Source organism: Mytilus californianus, unplaced genomic scaffold (genome assembly GCF_021869535.1).
Source record: "Mytilus californianus isolate M0D057914Y unplaced genomic scaffold, xbMytCali1.0.p SCAF_2, whole genome shotgun sequence".
In the NCBI taxonomy this organism is placed as follows: Eukaryota; Metazoa; Mollusca; class Bivalvia; order Mytilida; family Mytilidae; genus Mytilus; species Mytilus californianus.
The window spans coordinates 131,723,753-131,749,817 of record NW_026262668.1 but is presented as its reverse complement, the minus strand read 5'-3'; the positions used below and the strand labels follow the sequence as shown (position 1 = coordinate 131,749,817).

Here is a 26,065-nt window from a genome sequence, read left to right as displayed (position 1 = left end):
GCATTTACTTCCTGTTTGCGATAGTTTGAAATTTTACAATACTCATTGCAATTGTACTATCGTTGTTTTTGTCACATTTTCTTTGTCTTTAATGAAAGGATATGATCAGTTATGCTTCAGTATACACGTTACCTCAATCAATTGCATGCAGTGACGCAGGTCCTGACCTTGTTTTGGTCTTGTTTAATGTGTAATTAACAAACCTATTCATTTGACAATTTTGTTTTGTATTTTGAAATCACTTTCTTGTTTTGTGTGATGACTTGGGGCTTTAAGATACTGTCTTGGTTTTCTGTGTCTTTCAGATGCTGTATCCAGAATGTATACCCTTCATCTTCTTTTACTTATATTTTAGATATTTTAAATAGGTTTAAATGGCATTTCTTGTACATTTGTAGTTATTATTTGTGTATTGTAATTAAGTTACTATGTTTTAGATATACTCTCTTCTTTACATAAGTGTCTGCTTTGAATTTTTTTTTTATAACAGTTTCAGAAAATGAAATAAATTTGATGTTTCCCAATATATGAGACCATATGAAAAAGAATTGTAATTTTTATTTTGAAATAGGAGAGTCTATTTGGAGTCAGCATTATGGAACAGTAACACAGGCATTACGGACAGAAATTCCAGAAGATGATGAAGTTAGTATTATAAGTATAAGACTACACTACATTAAAGGTCAAGGGATCAAATAATGGTATTTAATTATATTAGAAAAGTGAAATTATTTTAGAAATTTTTGAGGATTAATGTAAGGGTCAACATTATTCTTGAAGTCTTATGTTGGACTAAACTTTGTTATACTTTTTATTTCAAGTGTGACATTACATGGAAAATAGGTTATATAAATAAGCCAGCATTTGTCTCAGATTGAATGTAGATGATTATCAATCACGAAAATGTTAACTTGCATGTCATTTTAATAATTTTACCAAAATTGTATTTTTTGCGTACAAATTGTGAAAACAGAAGATCATTTAATATCATCTGATTGAGATTTTATAAATTTTGTAGGAAAAACCTGTAAAGGAACCAGTATCAAAAGCTTCTACACCCAGGAGTTCACTGACGTCTCTGTATGGAAAGAAAGAGAAAAAGACTCCTAGAATTGAGGTTAGTAGGAATGACTCACACAGAAAAATATCACGAGATCATGAGAGATTTGTTATTTAATAAACTAGAATTTTCTGTAATTGTCAGACTATACAACACTATCATTTTTAACATAATTAGGATCATTTTGTTTGTGTTTATTAATTTTTACCGAATTTTAATTAAATTTAGCCTATTTCAGTGATAAGTCTTATATAAATTAAAACAAAACAACAAAAATCTTAGATTTCCACAATCTAACCAAAATAAGATAAAATTATGTTAAATTATTAAAATTATGTTAAATTATTAAAATTATGGAGAAATTAGGCCACATCAAAACTTTATAATGCATAGTTGTTCTATTATGTAATGTTTATGGGTTGCTGTTTCAATCATAACTATTCTTATGAAATTTCAAAATCAGCAATAACAGATTTGTGTTTAATTATGTTTTTTAAGGAAAACCTTTTACATTCAGACATAAGTTATTGATAAAATCTTTCACATTTTAACATGAGTTGAGTTTTAAAGACCCTGATTGACGCATTTTTCAAAATGAATTTGAATAGCCTTATACTTACAGTTATATTCATTTTCTAAGGGTAATAATTATTTTATACTTAAGGAATGACTGTAATATTTTTTCTGTCTATGAAGAAATAACATCAAAAATGTGGTGCACCACATTTTTTATGTTATTTCGAATAGACAGAAAAAATATTACAGTCATTTCTTATAATTTAATTCTTAATTCCATTTTAAACCGGTGTAAATCATGAAAAAACGTTGATGACGTCAAGGTCACATGACAAAATTATGTCTATGAGCTGATAAACAAAACAACGTCAGCCAATCGGAAGACGTGTTACATCCAAAATTAAATTATTGATATATATTAACAATATTTGTTTTTATTACAGGAAGAGAAAGTACTTGTGATGACTGGACGAGAAGCTGTAGAATATTTTGCCAAACTTCATCATATTGGAAAAATAGAATCAATTCATTTTAACATAGTACCACATAGACATTATAATCCTTATGATCTGATATCTGTACAGAAAAACAAGGTAAAAATCAGTCCAACAACACATCTCAAAATTTTTTAATTAAAGTGTAAAAATCATTTATTTATCCTTTAGGTTTCTCTGTTACCTATAACAGTGAAAGGTTTCGTGTAAATGTTATCACATTAAAATAATTAACATCATTAGGAGAAAGAAAGATCTGACTTGACTTGGCAGCTGGTAGACAACACACCAACTAGTCTCAAATGACAGGCTGCTTTGATCTACATATTAAAAATCATACATTTTTATATAATCTGACTTACTATACTGACATTTTTAAATCTAATTATGATGAAGTTAGATGAAATACTGTTCAACCCGAACAATAAACGTACAATTTTTATAAGCTTGCTATATACACAAGGATGTGCCTCAGCATTTACTTCTATATTTGGGTGTCTATAACTTCTGTATTCAACTGAAAATGCATGAAAAATGACTTTAATGAAGAACATTACCTCAGAACCATGTACATTTAATAGGAACATTTCTTATAACAGTGATTTCAAACTGACTTTCAGAGCTTTAAAAAAAATTCTTAGTAGAAGTGTTTTTCAATTAAGTTTTAGCCTCCTTTACATTTGTGAATATAGGCGTTCTAGGCAACCACTTAGAGTCCCCAGGGGAGATAATTTTGTCTTTAAAGGAATATGTGTGAGTTAGGAGAAAGAATAACAACTAAAAAGATGTCTAAAGATAAAAAATGTGTCTTTATCAGATGAAAATATGACAAGTCATGATGAACTTAATTATATGCAAACATTCATTAAAAATAAATATATAATAATAAATGTTCTGGAAACAGTTCTGACTAACAAACAATGATTCTCTTAGAAGTTAAACTCTGCTATTTTAGAATATCAGACACATAATGTATTTTATGTTGACATTTTATAGGTCAATACAGAACATTATGTATTCTCAACGTTTGGAGTCTTACATGTGTACCCGGATCAACCTTCAGAAACTATGAGTTTATCTGATTGGCAAAGAGAAGCAGTCCTGTGGAACGCTGTTTCAAAAATACCATTCTTCAAAAATTTTCTTGTCATGAAGATGTTTCAAAAGTAGGTTTTTCATCTTAGATTAAGAAAAAAAAAGAATGAAATAATTAGTAAAAAGAAGCATCTATAACTTTTTTCTGTACCGGTTTCCATGTAACTTCACAATGAATGTAATAAATAATACTTAGATTGGTACAAAAATTGATATACTGTCTAGAATAATTTTTTACTATGTAGGTCGATCTTCTTAAGATTTTTCAAATGTTGGTAAGAAAGTTTAAGCTGTGTTCTGAAACATATTAATGCATTCCTTATAATTATCACGATAAAACTGCTATCAATTTTCATGATATTTGTGGATTGTGCTCATATTTTTTAATATAAATCTGTTAAAAGTTATTATTATTTTGAACGCAATAAGATTTTTGTGCTGATATAAGATGTTTTGTTTGTAGATGGAGATACAACAGAAATACTTTAGATTTTATGAGGAAAAGAGAAAAACTGAATAATAGATTGTTGCAAGCTGTGCCTGCCTTTGGTGCTGCTCTCATACAGGTTTCAAGGTAATTGAGGGGTGTCATTCTATAAATTAGAGATAGTAACCTGATATTTCCATGTAGACCCTAATAGAAAAAAAAAACAATATAAAAATCTATTTTACTTTCACATCTTCTACAGAAACAATTACAATTAACAAGTCCTTGAACAAATGGATATCAGTCAAGTTAAAAAAGAAATTTTCAATAATCAGCTTTATTCATATAAATTTATATAAATATTGATAGTTAAAAAAAACCCACTGCCTGTATTCATAAAAAAAAGATGCAGCTATTTAATTTTTTATTTTTTCAAGAATGAAAAATTATGTGAATATTTACTCTTCAGGTCTACTGTTAAACACTCAGATGGATAAAGATTTTAATTAAAAATTACAAAATAATAATAAGCCTGACTGAATTACTTTGACATATCTGTTATTTGGCGTTTTGGTTTTAGCATATTTGTGTATTGGTATTTCTACATCAGGAGTGGTGTTATAATTCTTCAGTAAATTTGTGACTTTAATTTTACCATTGTAAATGTCAGCATTAAGGATATGGTAATACATGTCGTGCTGTTTAGTTGAGATTATAACGTTTCATATTTTTTTTTACAGATTACTGAAAGAACTTGTCACTGTTAAATTTTTACCCATTGAAAAAGAGTAAGTACAAAATCCCAATATTGAATAGGAGGAGGAATGTAGTCTACTCACATATGATTTATATACATGTATCATGTACTTGCATATTTTCTTTGATTAAAATATGATTAAAGGAAAACTAGGTCCCAATAGAACAGTATCTGAATACTTGTTCCTATATTTACAATATATTGATTATTTTAGCAATATTAGATTCCATCAACATAAATATATCATATGCTTTTATCAGTCTATGATGTGAATATCAGAAGTTTAAAAAATCACAAATCCTGGTTTTATATATATATATATATAAAAGTTCACATGGTCAATTTATATAGGAATTCCTGAACAATACAGTCATTTTATATTTTTGACAAATAAAATGTGAAAAGAACTAAAAACCAATTAACAATGTACTATTTATGGTTAACTTTTATATACCAGGATAAGTCAGTCTCAGGAGATAAATCATCTTATAAATTCTCACATCATTTATATGGCAGCTGATAATTGATACTGATATAAGATGAATATTGAGGATAATCACATTGTCAGCTTATTGATTATATTCTGTTACCCAAATATCTTAGATACCCTTCAGACAAAATATTGATAAATTATTGTTATTTTTAGGACTTTTATCATACAGTTTGACATTCATTTCTGCCCTTACATTTTATATGAAAATTCAGAGACAGCATTTTCAATCTAGAAATTCTAGTTTATTAAATGTTAGTATCTCAAAAATAATCACAGACCTATTATTGTTTTCCATACCTTTGAGGTGTTGCACATTCTCTATTGAAAACAAAGACTCCAATCATGGAAATGCTGTTTATTCTAGTTTCAGCATCAAATATCCTTAAATCAATTTCTTTCAAGATTTTTGTATTAAACAACGTTTTTGTCTTTCAGTAAATTATACTTATTACCAGAATTTGAGAGTGAAGTCAACTACAAGAATATGCAAGCAGAGAAAGTCATAGAAAAGTTCTTTGGGTAAGTAGAAAATGATGTACTTTATGGATTGAAGAGTAGAGGTTTTTACTGTGAGAATTCTGGTGTCATAAGAAAACAGGGGTGGATTTAGATAAGCCAGGGGTCGCCCCCCCCCCCCCCCCCTCTTCCCCCCTCCTTAAGGAGCTACATATATGGTTAATGCATAGACTTTTTACAAGTTTTACTCCTAACATTGTCTAGTTTCTCCCCTCTTTTTTCAAAATCTTGGATCCCCATCTGGATAATGAGTCTTTGTAGCATTTTAGCGGTAATCATCTTTTTATTTCTGCAGACTTTAGGTGATACATGTCAGTTTATGAAATCAATGTAGGAGATAACTTTTGTTAAAATGGACTATGATCTTTGTTGCAGTTTTAAATCTTTGCAGTAACCTGTTTATATCACATCAACATATTACCAGTACGCTCCCATACAATGGTAAGGTGTTCTCAATCTACCAGTGTTTGATAGTTTTTATCAGTTAATACCAGAAGACCAGTGGTTTACTTCCTGTAACTCAGTTTTCACCACCAAAAGAATCTTTTGGAAATTGTTAAAATTTAAAGAACGTAAATCCCTCCCCAAAAACTAATATTGTAGAAAGCCTAAATAGAATGTATTACAATTACAGATATTGTAAGATGATGGTGGATGTTACTGCTGAAGCATCATTCAAGAAACTACATCACTGTGAAGAACAAGTCAAAAAGAAAGCTGTATTGTAAGTAACCTATTAACATAAAATGATCTACAGGTGTAACCATATTATTCTTAGATTACAAATATACTCTCCAAGTTATTGTTCTTCACAATGGTAAATGCATACCTGCCAACCCTCCCGTTTTGAGCGGGAGACTCCCGCTCAAATGGCGAAATTCGGGAAATCTCCCGCTTGCCGGTATCCTCCCGCGCGGGAGTATAGAATCTCCCGCTTTGGGATATTTTAACCTTGAATGACAAGTCAACATTAATTATGTTTTTGTCTTACTGATGAGGGTTGTTTTTACCTGTAAATCACAGACCATGTGAAATTAAATGGCTTCACTTCACAGCTTGTGTGTCAAACATAGTACTTATTCATGATTTACAATCATTAACGACTTTTGCTTCAAGCAAAACACTTCAAAGAAATTTCGGGTTACTTCCCCTGTTTAATCCTGTTTTCAGTTACCCTTCTTAAAATAATGTGAATTGATAAAACAATATAAACTAAATACAAATTAAACAAAGAATCATAAAAGGATGGCAATTAAAAGATTTTGTATGCCTTAAGACAAAAAAAATAATTATATTTTAAAAATCACTTAAAAGATCTATACTTCTATTCAATGTTTATATTGAAATTTATAAGATATGTATTGAACCAAATTTATTGAAATAAATATGTGCACACACTAAATGCACCTGTAACAACATGAGGTATCTGGGGTGAAAATTGTCCGGAAGGGATTCAAATGTCAAAGTTAATGAAATAGGAAAGAAACAAACAACACACCTTCTGTAGGATATAGCCATATTTAAAGAAACAAAGTATATCTATTAACTCTTATATGTGTTTCGTAGATGAATAAATAAACACGTCATATATTTCACTTGAAAATGTCGTTCGCGCAAAATCTCCCCCTCAGCTGTCATAGCTGAGAGGGAGATCTCCCTCTTTGAAGGTTTAGAGGTTGGCAGGTATGGGTAAATGTATTTATTAAAACTAATAGTAGGATGGCTCTTTGTTAAACATAAGCATAAATGTTAAGACAATAATTCAGGGCATCTATGGAGCATTGTATAACATTTAGTACCAAGGCAATAACCAGGGAAATTTTCAGTAGATATTTAAACTAAAAAATTTATATCAAACTAAAGAGAGTCCATCAGATTCCTGATGCTTTGGTTTCATATTAATGAGATTTTATTTTCCAGTTCTAAAGACTCCCTTCACCTGCAGAGGATAAAGCATGAACAAAGACAAGTTAATCTTATTAAAGCCAGGAATGAAACAGGGTATGTGACTTCCTTTTAATAATTTCCAGACTTAAAGTATTGGCTGTTTACATTGCGATACATAACCATTACAAATGTATACTTAATTATGACTTTAATAGATTGCCATGAAGCAGAAGATATCCCTAATATAAAATTTATTGGAATAATTTTGCTGAACATTTTAAAGTCATGGAGATTATGTCTGTTCTCACTTTTCACATATTTATAATTTTCCAATTAATTGAGATATCAGCAGAGTAAGGAAAATATTATTTTTCAATTTTAAGTATTTTTAAAAGTTTTTGGTATTCCAACCTTATCGATATCTTGGTAACTTTATAAAATTCTGTATTTTGTTACAGTCGTCTTGGTAACTTTGTCAAGTTAACAGATCAGCTGATAGTAGAACATATGTATGAGATTTGTAAGACACAAGTTATACAGTTTGTTAATGAAGTGTTAAAAAACCATTCAGAAACAGAAGGATTCTTCAAAGTTTTCCTGGTTTTCACAAAGCAAGGTCAGTAAACAGATAGTATTATATTATATTTGATTCCTTTTGTTGATAAACTGGTGATGTCACTGGGTTTGATGGTAAGAATATCACAGGATTTGGAAAATCTGATAAAATGGTGTCTAAATTTATAGTATTGACATCCGACATTTTATCTTAAACATGTTATCTTATAAGGGGTTCTGAAGTTTTGGATCAAACTCATATGCATATAAATAAAAGATGTATGATATGATATATCATGAGGCAGCAACGCAAGAAAAGACATTTAGAGGTCAATATATAGTCTTCAACATTAGACAGGTGTCTGAACATTCTTAACTTGAATAACAGACTAGCAGAAAAAAATATACTTATACTTTGAGGAATAATATATGGAAATATTTGTAGTTAAGATATCTATACAACCTTTAAAAGTGCATAAAATCTTGCCTTGTTCGAAAATTTATATAAATAATATATTTTTTTAGATATGCTTGGACTGTCACCAAGTAAGGACAAATTAATAAAAGCATTATCTAGTACTCTGAAAGGCATTCCTAAGGTGCTGTGTTCTAATGCAATTCCTATTGATGGTTCCCTGCCTGATTATCACTCCGAGGAAACAGATCATACTAAGTCTGAAGCTGCTGAAAAGTAAGTGAGGACCTGATTAATCCAGTAGTTTATTTTATTGTGTTTTCTTTTGTAAGCAAGATATGTGTATCATGATATATGTTTTTGTATTTTACATTTGTGACAAGCTATCTATTTTTTTTTTTAATTGTACAATAGTTGAAAATTGTTTTTTTTCTCCTTCTAACACAGTTTTGGAAGGAATTTACTTGGTCATTAACAATTTCAAATGATTAATAATAATAATGTTAATGCTGAGACCTTGTTACCCATTCTAGACCTCATTCCATGTGAGGTTAATATTTTAGGATGTGGTCTGTTTCTCTGTAGCTGTGCATTACAGGTCAACAATATTTGGTATCCATGATACACCTTATTAGGTAGTCATTATCACTTGATGTTGTCCTAATTTTCATGCTTTAGTTCTCAGGTTAAGTTTTCAGGATGAGGTCTATACCTCAGTTACTATATATAAAAGGTCGGCAATATGTGTAATGTGGATTGATTGTGAGACGTATATAAACGTCTGACATATGTTATATGACCTTGACCTCAATTTCAAACTCCAGTGATCATATAATATTTTACATTTTGCGTTGATAGAATTTGCATACTCCACTGGTAATGTAAAGTTTTATCAGGCATATAAATCACAAGTTATACAGACTAAGTTCAATATCATTTTTGTATGTGATTTCATTTCATTTATAAGATCGATGGCCCTTTTTATGAAAGTTTCATTTAACAGCAGAAGAGATATTTTAGTGTGTCAACTCTTTTGTTGTGATGCTTATATATGTCTATCAGCCACATGTCTGTTATAAGGCCCTGCTCATAATAGCTCTCCAATAGCCAGGTTATGTCTGTTTCCATTTAACTTTGCATATGTCATCAATATTTGGTATGTAATTTTGTTGTGAATTATAAACTTAGCTGACAAGTATTTTCATGATCCAATAATCTGTGTTTATTTTTTGAATTATGTCTTTGGTTTCAGAAATACCACATAGTATATTAACAATACCTAGTGAGTTTATTTTAAGAAGTATATACAACAGACTGTTGTGAGTTTGATTTAATATTGTTTGGTTTTAATGTCAGTTGAATTAAATACTTAGTGCAAATTCTTTGTTTTATACTATAGGATGGAGAGAAGAAAGAGTACAGCTGCTGCAACTCTTGCTTCTTTAAGACGAGAGAGTTTAACTACTTTAACAGTAAGTTCACAAAGAAGGGACAGTGTGTTACCAACAGCAGACACATCTCAGTCACAGGCAGGGGAAACGGTAGCAGGTGATACCATTATAGAAGAGGAGAATCAGGTTACCAAATCTATAGCAGGAGGAGATGATGAGGGTATTGGTGTACCTGATTTACCTCATCCAGGTAAGTGGACTTATCTAAGATATTAAATTCATGTGCATCATGCTCACTCGTGGTAAATACCAAAATAAGATGGCTTGATTTGAACTACCTGAGCTCATGTTAAATTATAACCAGGTATATCAATATGTATATGATCTGCCAGATGAGTAGTTGAGAGAGTCTAACAGTCAATGTTAATATTGCATATGTGATAGTGTCCCTATGGGAAGGAATTAGATAAAGGGAAAAGCCTGTACAGCATGTTTGTTGTTGACTTATTAGGATACAAATTCCTACTTTTTGTCGAGCCTGCGACTTTTGTTGCAGAAAGCTCAACATAGGGATAATGATCCGGTGGCGGTAACTAACTTCTTAAAAGCTTTATATTTTAGAAGGTGGAAGACCTGGATGCTTCATATTTTGCATATAGATGCCTTATGTTACTGAGTTTCCGTCTGTCACATGTCCATTGTCCTTGACCTCATTTTCATGGTTCAGTGACTACTTAAAAAAAAAGTTAAGATTTTTTGTAATGTTAATTTCTCTCTTATTATGAGTAATAGGATATGTTTATTCGGTATGTGCGTGCCTTGCAAGGTCCTCATGCCCGTCAGACAGTTTTCACTTGACCTCGACCTCATTTCATGGATCAGTGAACAAGGTTAAGTTTTCATGGTCAAGTCCATATCTCAGATACTATAAGCAATAGGTCTAGTATATTTGGTGTATGGAAATATTGTAAGGTAAACATGTCCAACTGGCAGGTGTCATTTGACCTTGACCTCATTTTCATGGTTCAGTGGTTATAGTTAAGTTTTTGTGTTTTGGTCTGTTTTTAAAGGCAGTGCTTTAATGCCTTTCTAGTTGCCGTGTTAATATTTCTTTCCGCGATATCCAACTTATCTACGTGGGGGGTCATTTAGCTCCAAGTAGATCCGGAAAATGTTGATTCTCTCCTCTTCTTATTGTGGTATAAAATGTTTTTTGTCTCATTTCATTTACATTGGGAAATAGAGAAACGATCATTGTGTTTTGTTAGTTTTAAAAACTTTTGATATATTTGTATTTTACACTATAAGCAGTCAACCGATTGACAAACTAGAATTATTTGAATTCCGTGTGGAAAGAGGTCGGGTTAATTTCGAGTGTTATCTGCAATCTAGATGTTTATAAATCATTTCAGTCGTTGATATAATAATTAAAGGTCGACTGAACATGAATTATATTATACAATTTAAAGCGCATTTCTGTTTATGCACGCGAACCCGTTTAACGTTATTGTTATTTCGCAGTTATATAAAGTAGCAAATTATCGTTCCTGAATAGGTGGCGCCGTGGTAGCAGATCCCGCACTTCAATTTCCGGTTTCTGCACTGTGCAACTATTACAGTTGCATTTTTAATTAACGATGCCAAGTACTTGTTGTTGTGTACCTGGATGTCATTTAAGAGGAGGACATGCATTTCCAAATGACTTAAAAAGAAGGAAAAGTTGGATCAACGCCATGGCCCATACGCAGATTGGACGAGAACACGATGAAATCGTGGAGTCCATCTCAATCAGCTGTTGTTTGCAAGGCACATTTTACTGAAAAAGACTACGTGCAGGAAACTATTCATGGTAAAACTCTATTTTCTTTTTAAAATATATAGTTATATATGTAATCGCCATGCGAATAAACCAAAGTCAGTTTACAACCGCAATTATCGTTTTAGAATAAAAGGGGGTGGTTAATTCAAGACGTCATAATTTTTTGGATTACGATTCAATGTGATCTGTTTGAGATTTTTTGGTGCTTGCTACAATTATAATGATTTCTTACAAGAGGTATATCATACTGAGAATTATTTTAGCAGTAATTATGCTTATGTAGTAATGACAGGAATGCATAAGCTATGCCTCATAGACTTTCTTGAAAAATATCAATGACAATGTTAACAGGAACAAAACAATGACATGCTCTCATCTATATTATAGTTATTTAGGTACAAACAATGTATGTTTGTTGCATACGTCTCTCATTGTTTGTCCTTTGGATTTTCATAACATACATTTTGATGTACATTGAATCAGGCTAACATAGTTTTATCCAGATTGTAATGAATAAATCTAGTTAATATTTTGCCAGGTTACGAGTACAAAGGAATTATAGTTATCTCGTACCATTGTAACTCGTACCAATGTCAACTCGTACCACTAAACAAAAACTCGTTCCAATGCAAACTCGTACCACGGTAAATTCATACCATTGTAAACTCGTACCAACTTATTTAAATGCATTCAAATGGTGTTTAATGATGAATATATACTTTAATTTCACTCAATACCTCTCAAGTCTGTAAAATGTATATAATTTGAAATTACAATAACCAATTTGTAGCTAATTTTCCTTGCCTAATTGGATAGAGAAAACCGTGGCAGATTGGCTTTGTTGTCTCCCTTGAATAGACTCTTTTTTAAACTTTTACTGACAACTATTTGATTTAATTTTTAATCATTCCAAATCAGTAACATTGAATAGATTTGGGTATTTTTCTATCGTTTCTAAAAGGAATTTTGTTTAATGAAAGAATTTATTGATTGTGTTTTAAAGGTTTAAAATTGTTTATGACCAACAGTTAGAAAGTATGAAATTTATTTTTATACAATATTCAGCACATTTCAGCAGAATATGACCATGCTTATATGATTATACAAGTTGATTAGTTAAAGATAAAAAAAACCAAGTTGATTAGTTAATAATCAACCAATAATCACACAATCAAAGGAATTTAATATATTTATTAGCATGGTAATTAAGAAATTACATTTGTATTTTTGTCTAAGTTTTCATTAAAATCTGGTATAAATTTCAAAGATATTTTAATTTTTTGTATAAAGCTTAAAAAAAAAAATAATCATAAAACATCCGTATTTTTGTTTAAGTTTTCATTAAAATCTAGTATAAAATTCAAGTAATTCAACTTTTTTTATTTAGTTTACCAAAAAAAAAATCATAAAACTTTTGTATTTTTGAATATATTTTTAATGGTACGAGTTTGCAGTGGTACGAGTTCTGATTGGTACGACTTCCCAGTGGTACGAGTTTACGTTGGTACGAGTTTACGTGGTACGAGTTTACAATGGTACGAGTTAACTTGCTTCTGTACAAAGTATGCATTGCTAATGGAAGTTCATTTAATTATCAAAAAACTAATGTTTTATAACCTTTTTCAGGGCACAAACCCACCATACAGAGACTTAAGTCTACTGCCAATCCCAGCCTATTTTCCTGGACCAAGCAAGAGACTGAATCGTCCGCAAAAAGAAAAATCAGGGCAGTTTCCTGTGAAAACAAAAGAACTAAACTTGATGAATATTGTAGCAGAAATCTAGAGGAAAGTTTTGATTGTAAAGTTGGTTTTCCTGAAGAAGGAATTCATACTGCAGACAGGATTTATGACTGTCCACCACCAACTGCCGAGCTAATGTTGAGCTTCACAGATGGAAGTACGCAAACACCATCAATGCCTATATTTTCAGCAGAGAATTTTGAAATGAAGACACGTGACACAGCCATGCATTTTTATACCGGTTTAGAGTTGTATACTAAATTTTTATTTGTTTTGACCACACTTGGTCCAACAGCACATTGTTTGAGATACATATATTTTCAAATTGATAGGGTGTCATTTGAAAATCAGTTTTTTTATGACTTTGATGAAATTGATGCATTATACAACCAACTTTGAACTGTCTAGATTCTAGATTGAAACTAGTGTTAAGAATATTGTGTAAACATGGATTGTTTTTATGTCTAAACAGTGGCGTGAGGCTAACACTTGGCCATTTAGTGGTTTAGTCAGGTATTTTTCGCCATCCAACTTAGAATTAAAGTTTCCTACAACTTGGATTATTATTGACAGCACAGAATATCCCGTGATAAAACCTAAAGCTCCTAGAGCTCAGGCAACCTTTCATCATATAAAAACAGAAACACTGAAAATACTTGTATGTTCGACACCTGGTGGTTTAGTCAACTATGTCTCTAATGCATATGTTGGTTGTACCAGTGACTGTGAAATAGTTGAAAGATGTAGAATAGTTCAATTATGTGATCCAGGTGACAGTGTGATGGCAGACAAAAGTTTAAATGTGCAAGATTTGTTTGCTCACTTTTTTCAAAAAAAGAAACAGAATTAGTTCCAAAACTCTTATACGGGATAGAAAAGTCTCCAATTAACACATGCACATAGAGCTAATTATTGGACTTGGCAAAACATACAAAATTCTAATAAATCCTATGAATGGAACTGAAACAAAACTTTCATCTGAAATAACATTTAGTTGTTATATGTTGTGTAATTTTAGAACTTGTATTGTGCCAAAGGATGCATAAATAAAAGTGATGCAATGAAGTTTGTTCTGATATATATATATAAATATTATTTACAATTACATGCACATGTAAATTGTAATGCATATAAAAATAAGGAGATGTGGTATGATATTCAGTGAGTTTATCGAACCAAAGTGCATAAGAAATGGGTTAAGCAGTTACAGGTGTTACTGTCACCATACAATCTCCAACAATTAGAAAAACTTGTACCATGTAAAAAATTTCAGAGATCTTACAACTAAGTTTTGTTGTCTCACCTTGACTTTGGTGAATTGTTTATATCTGTTGATGTAAATATAAAAAAGAAGATGTGGTATGATTGCCAATGAGACAACTCTCCACAAGAGACCAAATGACACAGAAATTAACAGCTATAGGTCACAGTACGGCCTTCAACAATGAGCAAAGCACATACCGCACAGTGAGCTATAAAAGGCCCCGAAATGACAATGTAAAACAATTCAAACAAGAAAACTAACGGCCTAATTTATGAACAAAAAATGAACGAATAACAAATATGCAACACATAAACAAACGACAACCACTGAATTACAGGCTCCTGACTTGGGACAGGCACATACATGTACATACAGAATGTGGCGGGGTTAAACATGTTCTCGGGATCCCAACCCACCCCCTAACCTGGGACAGTGGTGTAACAGTACAATATAAGAGCGAACTATAAAAATCAGTTGAAAGAGGCTTAACTCATCAGATGGATAAATACAAATACAAGTGGACGTGGCCGGGTAGTTGTACATCCAAACAACAAAAAGACACTAAGTACAGATCTGAGAGTACTCGCATTTACTGACAGCTAGTTCAAAGCCACAAACAACTGATAAAAAAATCTTGCATCTAAGACTAAATTATCAATCCGTAAGCTCCCTTTAGAATTTTATAAATTTTAGATTTTACATTATTGAGTTATGGGCTTTTATTCATTAAAAAGGGGGGGATTTTCCAGTTTTTGGACAACATCTCAAAAATGCTTTAAGCAGTTCGCATGAAACTTTGGTGAATTATTTATAGCTATTGATGTAATCTCCCTATTGATTTTCATAAATTTCAAATATGACATTGAGAAGAAATTGAACTTTATTTGTTTATAGTCTGGCAACAGATTTATTAAGTATTGCGCAACAGCACAGTGTATTGCACAACAGCAAGAAATCTTTAATTGAATATAAATTCAATTCATATAACCGATTTCAAGTTCTTTGACTACATTTATTCAGAAACTATAATATGTCAAATATTTAATTACAATCCAAATTCAGACCTGTATCAAGCTTGAATATTGTGTCCATTTTTGCCCCAACTGTTCAGGGTTGGACCTCTGTGGGTGTATCCAGCTGCGCTCAGCGAATCAGTTTATTACTTAATTAAGAACTCCTTTTTGTTGAGCCTGCGACTTTTGTCGCAGAAAGCTCGACATAGGGATAGTGATCCAGCGGCAGCGTTAGCTAACTTCTTAAAAGCTTTATATTTTAGAAGGTGGAAGGTCTGGATGCTTCATACTTTGTATTTGGATGCCTCATGTTACGAAGTTTCCGTCAGTCACATGTCCAATGTCCTTGACCTCATTTTCATGGTTCAGTGACTACTTGAAAAAAAAGTTAAGATTTTTTGTAATGTTGAATTCTCTCTTATTATAAGTAATAGGATAACTATATTTGGTATGTGCATACCTTGTAAGGTCCTCATGCCCGTCAGACAGTTTTCACTTAACCTCGACCTCATTTCATGGATCAGTGAACAAGGTTAAGTTTTGGTCTGTTTTTCTTATACTGTATGCAATAGGTCTACTATATTTGGTGTATGGAATGATTGTAAGGTGTACATGTCTAGCTGGCAGGTGTCATCTGACCTTGACCTCATTTTCACGGTTCAGTGGTCAAAGTTAAGTTTTTGAGTTTTGTCTTTTTTTCTAATACTATATGCAATAGTTCAACTATATTTGGTGTATGGAAATATTTTATGATCTATATGTTAGTCACGCAGGTATTTTTTTACCTTGACCTCATTTTCAAGGTTCATTGCTCAGTTTTAAGTTTTTGTGTTTTGGTCTGTTTTTCTTAAACTATAAGCAATAGGTCAACTATATTTGTTGTATGGAAGAATTGTTAGCTGTACATGCCTGCCTAGCATGGTTCATCTGACCTTGACCTCATTTTCTTGGTTCATTGGTCAATGTTTAGTTTACTTGGTTAATGTTAAGTTTATGTGACAGTTGTAATAAAGCTTTATATTTAGGACTATCAACATAATATCAATGACTAGTAAAGAAGGCGAGACATTTCAGCGTGTGCACTCTTGTTTCATTCATAAATTACTTTATACTTGCAAATATAATTTTGCTTGGAGTTATAGTTTCTAAAAAAAGTATTGTCATTGAAAGAGTTGACATGTTGCAATGTACATTTATTCTACATAGTTCTATGGTACCAAATCAAAAGTTTATATTAAAGAAAGAAGTCAAAGGTTTCCCATCATAGTTTAGTTACATACATTTTTTTTGTACCTGAGGTCGTTGAATATAGATCATTATATAAATAAGGAGATGTGTTATGATTGCCAATGAAACAACTATCATCCATACATTGTACTTACCAGTAACAAACCACATTTGCAAAGTTGAATAAAATACAGTTGATAACATTTACTTATTACTTAAAAGAAAATGCCAAACTATTTTAAACAGTATTTGACTATAAACATAGATAAAAAAGGTACAAACTGGACATAATGCACTAGTTCATAAACAAGTGAGAACAATCGCCTTCATATAGTGCTCAGAATATGACATTCATAAAACTTGTTCAATATCATTAGAGAACTCTAAATCTTAAATACTGAAAGCCACCTCTGATAAGTACAATGTACTATGCAAGATAATGATATAACTGGACTAAAAATACACACAACCTGTAATTAACTGCCTTTACAGCGCTTTCGCGCTTTGATTAGAAAATGACGCAGCCAATTTTCTTTTACCATTGACCAGACTTCCAACCCGCATTCCGAACTCGGTTCCGTATTTTACATACTTAAAGTGAATTTTAGTATGCTCATACATTGGTAAAAGAAAGAAAATTACAGTGTTGCAAATGTACATTTTAAAATAACAGATGGTGTTGTCTCCCTTCAATATATCTTGTGTACAAAATGGCGGTCATTAACCTTCGTGACCGTCGGACAATTTTCAATCATATTGTTGGAAATACAACTGGAACAGAATTAAATTTGTAATTTTCATGCTTTAATTTCTTAACCTGTCATACCTGCCAACTTGCACGATTCAGGCGTGAAATACTCAATTTTGACCTCATGTCACGATTGCACGATTGTGATCGTGTAAAAACCTCTAAACCACGATTTTGTTAAATTCTACTGTTCCCAATTTCGAACTTTCCTCAAACTTTTCCCAAGGGAGACAACTGTGATCAGCCAATCAAAATCGTTGTTTCTCCTGATCTTTGGGTATTGTAAACTGCAAATGTGCTAAATTTTGAACTTGTTAGGAACTCAGAATTTTATAGAAATCGTGAACATGGCAGACCAATTTTCAATTACAAGAAGGTTCTTACACAGCTTAAGAAGTAAATCATGACTGATTGACAAAGTTCAAAGATACTGTTCAACCATTAACAGAATAAAGGGACCTGATGGGGGGGTCTCATCACGATTCACGAGTTGATTTTTTTGTCAATCATGATTCACAGAAAATAAATTTCCATGATCACGGATCACGAAAATATAAAAAAAAATAAATCTGTAGAAAAACGGATCACGATAGCGAAAATGCGCCAATCACGAAGAACGAAAATAACCCATCAGGCCCCTCAATAAACAGTAGCTAATGGACAAATTTTACACTTATGGTAACAGATCATACATGTTGTCATTCTTGAAATTGAATTACCAAATCAATTAAACTTAAAGTACAATGTTCTATCTTTTAATTTTCGCAAGGAATCAGATATATTTCCTTCTTTGTGCATATTTTTATATTTGAAAAGTCAATAATCACTTTAATATTCCTGTGACCAATAATCTGATAATCCACCTTTAAGGTTCATCTAATATACACCAACAAAAATGACTGTGTTTACACCATGAAATTTTCTCTGAATGCAGACAAAACTGTGTAATTCTAATAGTTTTAAATCCTGGCAGCACCTGGCCACAACTCCTCTTTTTCTGTGGTACCTGAAAACAATAAACTGGTTTGGTACATTGTTGAGGTCTGAAAGTGACTTATAACTGCCAACAGCCACATTATTTGGACTCTGGTAGATAGTACATCAGACTGTTATCTCAGTGGCAAATCACACCCCATCTCCTTATTTTATTATGGGTCAATTATTTGAAATAAATGACTACGGTACTAAACATTAAATCATTTGAAAAAAAATAATTTTGCAATAATTTATGTTGTCATTTTAAAATTTCAGTGTAAGCTTGCTTACTACAGGCTCTTCACAATGAAATTAAGTTGTATAAATGGAGTCACTTTGTTTGTAATTGTGAAACTAGTATAACAATACTATTGTCTAAATCTACAAAACTTGATCATGTTTAGGTACCTGAAATAACAATGTGATTATGTCACTAGGTCACCTGTAACTTATCTCTTGAACAAGGACTATGTTGGGTATAAGAGCTTTCTTACTACAGGCTCTTCATAATCATTTTGTTAAATAATTCTACAAATAAGGGAAACAAATTCACATATTACTTTGAATATTGTAGATTGTTCAGGTAGTCTTGAGCTATTTCTTTGTACAGCAGAACAACTAGTAGTTATTTTCACTTCACACACATATATATATATATATCTTGACAAACAAATAAAAACGCTATAGATTGTGGAAACAATTCATATCTATTCTATCAGTCACCCTACCTACCATAAACTGAAACGTCGCCTAAGATTCAGTAGGTAAATTAAGTAAAAATCAAGACTTGCATCAAAAATATCCCAATATGAAAGACAATGGCGTCATTTTTACTTAGAGCTTTCAGCTCTTTGATTCTTATACTGTACGCAATAGGTCTACTATATTTGGTGTATGGAATGATTGTAAGGTGTACATGTCCAGCTGGCAGGTGTCATCTGATCTTGCTTGACCTCATTTTCATAGTTCAGTGGTTAAAGTTAAGTTTTTTGAGTTTTGGTATATTTTTCTAATACTATATGCAATAGGTCAACTTTATTTGGTGTATGGAAATATTTTATGATGCACATGTCAGTCTCGCAGGCTTTATTTGACCTTGACCTCATTTTCACGGTTCATTGCTCAGTGTTAAGTTTTTGTGTTTTGATCTGTTTTTCTTAAACTATAAGCAATAGGTCAACTATATTTTTTGTATAGAAGGATTGTAAGCTGTATATGTCGGTCTGGCAGGTATCATCTGACCTTGACCTCATTTTGTTGGTTCATTGGTCAATGTTAAGTTTTCATGGTTAAGTTTGTTTCAGCGTGTGCACTCTTGTTCTTAAATATAATCCTTTACCCCTGTTAAAATAATATTTGATTTGACAAGGATTCATGTGATTCTCTTTTGTAGATATTAAATCTAAAGAAGAGGATGAATTAGGTATTGCAACCCCAGACTTGGTACTTCATGATGATTCTACACAGCTTGTAGTTAGAGGAGAAGGTTTTATGGGACAGTACAGTCCTCTTACTAAGGCTAGTCTAGAGGAGAAATTACATCAAGAGTAAGCACATTGTCATTTTGAATAAAAAACTTTTATTATCTATTGCTTAAGACAACTTCTTTCTGAAAATATTAATTTTTGTTACATCAGGAGAATTTAATCTATTCTGTTATGTTTTAATGAATGATCAAAGAAGATAAACCATCAGTATCTTTAAATTGTTCATTTTGAAATGAAGCTTATAATGCAGTCCTGGAGTCAGGTAAATTTTTTGAGGCAGTTTTATTTTAGCTGTTTTCACAGTATGAGTGGAAATGACACAAATATAACAGTTAAATTATACTTAATATGAATCAATTCTCAAATAACTTGAAATCTTCCTGACATTAATATACCGGCCAAAACCGTTTACTTTGACCAGACTAAAATATTTTTTGATCGATTTTCAACACTTGCTTTACAATACATCATGTACAACCATGTCGTTTTACTAAATTTTGAACAGGCCTTATACAAATCACGAATTCAAAACAGGGCGAAATAGACTGTAGTTGGTGAATCGCGAAATGAAGATGGTGCGAAAATTTCCTGGTTTACAGTAATGATTTTTCTTATTGTTGAAGGCTGTGTGGTGACCTATAGCTGTTTACGTCCTTGTCCTTTTGACTTTGTTGGCTAGACGTCTCATTGGCAATCATATCACATCTCCTTATTTCTATATATGAATTTTATCATACAAGCACATGACTGGGAAAACATTAAAATATATTAATTAATTAAAAAAACAGATAATTGGGATACAGTCTTGGTACAGCAACCTGCTGAAGGTTAGTAGTTCTATCTTGGTACAGGTGGCTACCTCCACCAATAAAAAGTGACTTCTATGGTATAGCCAAGGTCAATAAAAAGTGACTTCTATGGTATAGCCAAGGTCAATAAAAACAGCCTAAAACACAAACAAACAAACCAAATCAACTTGTTCTTGTTCTTCTATACTTAAAATATTTTGAGTAGAGTTTTGTACAAATTTTGTTTGTTTTACAGTAAGGTATATACAGCTGCCATACAATTCCAAGAAAACATGATGTTAGAAGCTTTAGATGAGATAGACCAATACTGTAAACATCACAGTTGGCTTAGTGAAATACATCACTTCTGTAAAAAATGGAGTGACAAATCTTTAAAGGAGATCAAAGGAGTTCCTGCCTTCCAAATAGAGGTAATACATTTGTTGTTCCATTGTGATTTTTTAATACTTGCTCATGTAAGGATTAATAACAATGTACTCATCATGGAAGCTATTTTGATCAATTTTATGGCACAGTTGACAATATAATTACTGAAATATTGTTTGATATTTGAATTTAGATAATTGAAAAGATTCTGGTTTATTTGCAGCAAAAACTGAATGACATTAGAAGTTGGTCAGAGAAAGTGAAGATATTTGAGAGAAATTTTACAACTGAGAATGGCTTATTCTATGTGGATTGTTTAGCTGTACATGATTATTTAATACCAAGGCTGAATGATATCTATACCGAAGTAGGAATGTTTGTAGCAGAAGAAGCTACAACTCTCGCCAATAACTTCTGTGATGAAATGAAAGAAACAATTGAGGTGACTTATGTTTTTTATCTTCTCTGAAGGGGTTAAGGTAGTAATTTGTCTTTTAGACATTTCCATAACGACTTAGAACATTGGATCTGTTATATGAATGCTGGTTTTACAGTCTGAAATGATTTTGAATTGTTGAAAGTACCTGATAATTATTGATAGAATATTTTTTTGTAAAATAATGATTCCAGAAATAGACTTTAGGTGTAATAAAATTCTTTAATAAAACTATTTCTTAAGCAATTCTTCATCTCAATTTTCTAAGCTCCTTGTTTATTTATTTTATTGGAAACATGACAGGAGATTATATTTGCTTATTTATGTAAGTTAGTATAGTCACATGGTGCTTTCACAACAAGAAACCTTTATCTGCATGTTATAAATGCAATTATAATGTGGTTTATCTATTTTTATTTTGCAGAGTTTGAAAGATAAAAGTGATGAGATCAATGCATTTGCAACATATGCTAAAAACTTTAACCAGTATAAGAAGAACAGTCCTATATTTCAACAGAGATGTGAATATGTTAAATTGCTGTTTGAGGTATTGTTAACATACCAATATGTTTGGGTATTTAGAATAAACTTGAAAATTACTTGCACTTTGAATTTTTTTTTTTTATTATTAGTACGTTTTTCTGATTTTCCTGTCAGATCATTTTCAATTTATTTATTTGTTTCATTTTTGAAATGTTAAATGATGAATGTATAAGTTCTTGTTACTTTTGGCTCATAAATGAGTGACATGATGTGGATTCATGAGTATAAGGGAACCACAAATTTAAAGTGTTCAACCAAGTAAAAATATCTTAAAGGATATATGCGGAATTAAAACAAAAAAAGAGGAAATTATTAGTATCAACGATATATACAATTTTCCGTCAATCCTCAAAAATTGGTACCTATAACAAAATAAAATTAATGAATCCGTAGTATTGTTACTGATATGTCTCAAAAAAATAAATTTTTGTTGAGGGCTTTTTCTGGAAAATGATAACAAATGTGTATATTATTTAACTTTCCTAGGTTGTTAGAATGACGTACAGACAATTAACACCTGAAGAAGAAAGAGATGACAGTAATGTCCGTGCCCGCTGGGATGAATTCATGTTAACCATGCAGGAGGCTGCAGTATTTGTCAACACTAAAACACCTCTCATGACTCACCAGTTAGAAGATACACATAAGGTATGATGTACCACACATAAAAAACATTAAAACACCACTCATGACTCACCAGTTAGAAGATACACATAAGGTATGATGTACCACACATAAAATCATTAAAACACCTCTCATGACTCACCAGTTACAAGGTACACATAAGGTATGATGTACCACACATAGAATCATTAAAACACCTCTCATGACTCACCAGTTACAAGGTACACATAAGGTATGATGTACCACACATAAAAATCATTAAAACACCTCTAATGACTCACCAGTTAGAAGATACACATAAGGTATGATGTACCACACATAAAAATCACTAAAACACACCTCATGACTCACCAGTTAGAAGATACACATAAGGTATGATGTACCACACATAAAAATCACTAAAACACACCTCATGACTCATCATATATGGTACAAAACACAACTGATATTCAGAAGGTCAGAAATAATGACCAACTATCTATTGATGAGGATACTTATGATAGGCGATTGACTGTTAGCTTAAAAATCTCTTAATACACATACTCATAACATTGCATATAATGTTAGATATCATCAAAACATAAGTTTATTACTCAGAAATGATCATACACCCCTTGTGATTCATCATTGAAACAATACACATTAGTGAGAAATTATCAAGGCAAAATTCCAGACTTTAAAGAAAAAGTTAGATATCTTGTAGCTGGAGTCCATAAAAAATATTCAGGATATCTTTCATGAGCCTGCCACATTATTTGTTTTATAGAGTACCAACAATCTTGAAGTATTGATTGAATTTCGTAGACATATAAGATAGCATCAGGTATTCAACTGATACTGGTTATTTTATAAAATCTACAAATATGGTCAAAATGGAAGGAAAGTTCTTTTTATTTTGATGTAAAAAGGAAGAAAAGACAAAACATAATTATGATACATCAGTCTGAACATAGAAAATTATCAATATTTCTTTTTAATGATAAATATATATGTATCTAAACAGCGACTTTCCAGAGCCAAGAATTTGAAACAGAAAATGAGAGCCTTGAAAAATCCCAGTCTTTATATGGTATTGTGGACAACATGAGAACAGCTTTAATAATCATATGTTTGTCTTTACAGTTAGCTAAATAACCTTTCATTTAATACATTTGAGGTTTGTGGTGAAAAATCTTGTTGTGGTTTGTTGTTTTAAATTTACTGGAATGTATGAAAAAAGTACAAGATTATGGAATGTATATGATGTCAACAGTCACAGATTTAATCTATTTTTAGCATGTCTCAAATCTTTGTTATTGTACAATTAAGGAAATACTGTTGTTTTTCTCCTTTCACATTGTAGAGTGCTATGAGAGAAAGATTTTTGGTACAATAAATATTGTTTTCATCGTTGTATTTTTATATAGGTTATTTCAATTTTCTGGCTTTCCTTGTGGTGTATTATTTAAATCTGAAAAAAGAAACAAAAACAATAGACCATGTTTTATGAAAAGTATTTGTGGTTTTGTTAATGTTAACATAATAATTTCACAAAGGTTGATTTCAGTGTAAATAGTTATAAATCAAAATACAAATATTTTGTCTTTATATAACATGTAAATATTACCTTCTATTTAAGAAAGTCATTTTAATTTGATATCGTGATCACTTTGAAAAGTTTGTTTTATGCTTTGGAATAATTAATCAGAACTCCCAAAAGTATTTACTGTATTACAGTACTGAGAATGGTAAAGTTACTTTGATTTCGTATTGACATCTTATAAATTCAATGTAATTTACTTCTACTCAGCCATCTTAGATTTTGCTCTGGATTGTTTCATTGTTTGGTAAAAAAATGTTCTGTGAGTGTGAAGTCTTTAACAGATGTATTTTACTTTAACTTAGATTTATTGTCAGTTAACTAAAATAGTGATTTAGTCACTGATTAGCATGATTTATGTGTTTGAGTGAATTAACCATTACAAAAGAATAGAGAATGGAAACAGGGAATGTGTCAAAGGGACAACCTTTTTAGTTATACAAACTTACAATGCCAACAAATATCAGATGTTATAGAATAGGCATTATGATGACTTAATTTATTTTTTTTTCCAAAAAGGTATAGAAAATGTGTTGCAATTATTTATTTTAATTTGTTTTATTTAGTGCATAAGCATTTGTTTTTGGGCTATTCCTGATTTTTATGGCATGCTTATTGTGGGTTATTGTAGATTGTAATTCTGGACTAAATATCCTATGTCATTTCACCATCAGAAGCTATTCAGAACTTTGTGCAAACAATAAGAATTAACAGTCAAAATTGTTTCTCTTATAGTTATTGTTTATTTGCAGAAACTGGATATGGAAGCAAGAGAATTAGCTAAGATGGCAACATCAGAACATTTCTTAGATCCAGAACAGAACGCTTCAAAGATCCTTATTGAAATGAGAAGAGTATGTAATTTCTTTAATATCTGTAGACCATATTGTCATCACACTGATTTATGTAATCTACATTGTCATCATACTGATTTATGTAATCTACATTGTCATCACACTGATTTCTGTTATCTACATTGTCATCACATTGATTTCTGTTATCTACATTGCCATCACACTGATTTCTGTAATCTACATTGTCATTATACTGATTTCTGTAATCTACATTGTCATCACACTGATTTCTGTAATCTACATTGTCATCACATTGATTTCTGTTATCTACATTGTCATCACACTGATTTCTGTTATCTACATTGTCATCAAATTGAATTCTGTAATCTACATTGCCATCACACTGATTTCTGTAATCTACATTGTCATCACATTGATTTCTGTTATCTACATTGTCATCACACTGATTTCTGTTATCTACATTGTCATCAAATTGAATTCTGTAATCTACATCGCCATCACACTGATTTCTGTAATCTACATTGTCATCACATTGATTTCTGTTATCTACATTGTCATCACACTGATTTCTGTTATCTACATTGTCATCAAATTGAATTCTGTAATCTACATTGTCATCACACTGATTTCTGTTATCTACATTGTCATCACACTGATTTCTGTAATCTACATTGTCATCACACTGATTTCTGTAATCTACATTGTCATCACACTGATTTCTGTAATCGACATTGTCATCACACTGATTTCCGTAGTCTTCTGATGCTTCAAAGATCCTTATTGAAATGAGAAGAGTATGTAATTTCTTTAATATCTGTAGACCATATTGTCATCACACTGATTAATGTAATCTACATTGTCATCACACTGATTTCTGTTATCTACATTGTCATCACACTGATTTCTGTAATCTACATTGTCATCACACTGATTTCTGTAATCTACATTGTCATCACACTGATTTCTGTAATCGACATTGTCATCACACTGATTTCCGTAGTCTTCTGATGCT

The 26,065-nt window shown here is 31.3% G+C and overlaps 2 protein-coding genes across 23 annotated transcripts in view; both read left to right on the top strand.

Moving 5' to 3' along the window:
• LOC127731051 (dynein heavy chain domain-containing protein 1-like) overlaps window positions 1-26,065 on the top strand; it is a 143,388-nt gene that overhangs the window by 9,315 nt on the left and 108,008 nt on the right. For 12 of the 22 annotated variants that reach the window (XM_052239836.1, XM_052239828.1, XM_052239829.1 and 9 more), the window contains exons 8-26: window positions 572-645; window positions 1,019-1,117; window positions 2,020-2,169; window positions 3,067-3,236; window positions 3,629-3,739; window positions 4,333-4,380; window positions 5,278-5,361; window positions 5,993-6,082; window positions 7,279-7,359; window positions 7,704-7,861; window positions 8,326-8,491; window positions 9,615-9,856; window positions 19,788-19,941; window positions 20,926-21,100; window positions 21,280-21,498; window positions 21,917-22,039; window positions 22,522-22,683; window positions 23,663-23,728; window positions 24,991-25,092. In XM_052239836.1, the coding sequence (XP_052095796.1) occupies window positions 572-645; window positions 1,019-1,117; window positions 2,020-2,169; window positions 3,067-3,236; window positions 3,629-3,739; window positions 4,333-4,380; window positions 5,278-5,361; window positions 5,993-6,082; window positions 7,279-7,359; window positions 7,704-7,861; window positions 8,326-8,491; window positions 9,615-9,856; window positions 19,788-19,941; window positions 20,926-21,100; window positions 21,280-21,498; window positions 21,917-22,039; window positions 22,522-22,683; window positions 23,663-23,728; window positions 24,991-25,092 (2,474 nt within the window). Of the gene's footprint in view, window positions 1-571; window positions 646-1,018; window positions 1,118-2,019; window positions 2,170-3,066; window positions 3,237-3,628; window positions 3,740-4,332; window positions 4,381-5,277; window positions 5,362-5,992; window positions 6,083-7,278; window positions 7,360-7,703; window positions 7,862-8,325; window positions 8,492-9,614; window positions 9,857-19,787; window positions 19,942-20,925; window positions 21,101-21,279; window positions 21,499-21,916; window positions 22,040-22,521; window positions 22,684-22,713; window positions 22,754-22,921; window positions 22,962-23,004; window positions 23,032-23,662; window positions 23,729-24,990; window positions 25,093-25,821; window positions 25,848-26,065 lie in introns of those variants that run through there. The other 10 variants (XM_052239851.1, XM_052239839.1, XM_052239835.1 and 7 more) reach the window with 8 other exon arrangements.
• On the top strand, window positions 11,196-14,232 carry LOC127731052 (uncharacterized). Its single transcript, XM_052239853.1, has 2 exons — window positions 11,196-11,455; window positions 13,052-14,232. Exons 1-2 carry the CDS (start codon window positions 11,371-11,373, stop codon window positions 13,564-13,566), a joined length of 600 nt encoding a protein of 199 aa, XP_052095813.1. The 5' UTR covers window positions 11,196-11,370; the 3' UTR covers window positions 13,567-14,232.

What these genes read in the sequence shown, in the direction of transcription:
- LOC127731052 (XM_052239853.1), top strand. Translation starts at nt 11,371, where the DNA reads ATGAAATCGTGGAGTCCATCTCAATCAGCTGTTGTTTGCAAGGCACAT. An exon ending in CGTGCAGGAAACTATTCATG is followed by an intron (nt 11,456 to 13,051) that starts GTAAAACTCTAT and finishes AACCTTTTTCAG; the next exon opens with GGCACAAACCCACCATACAG.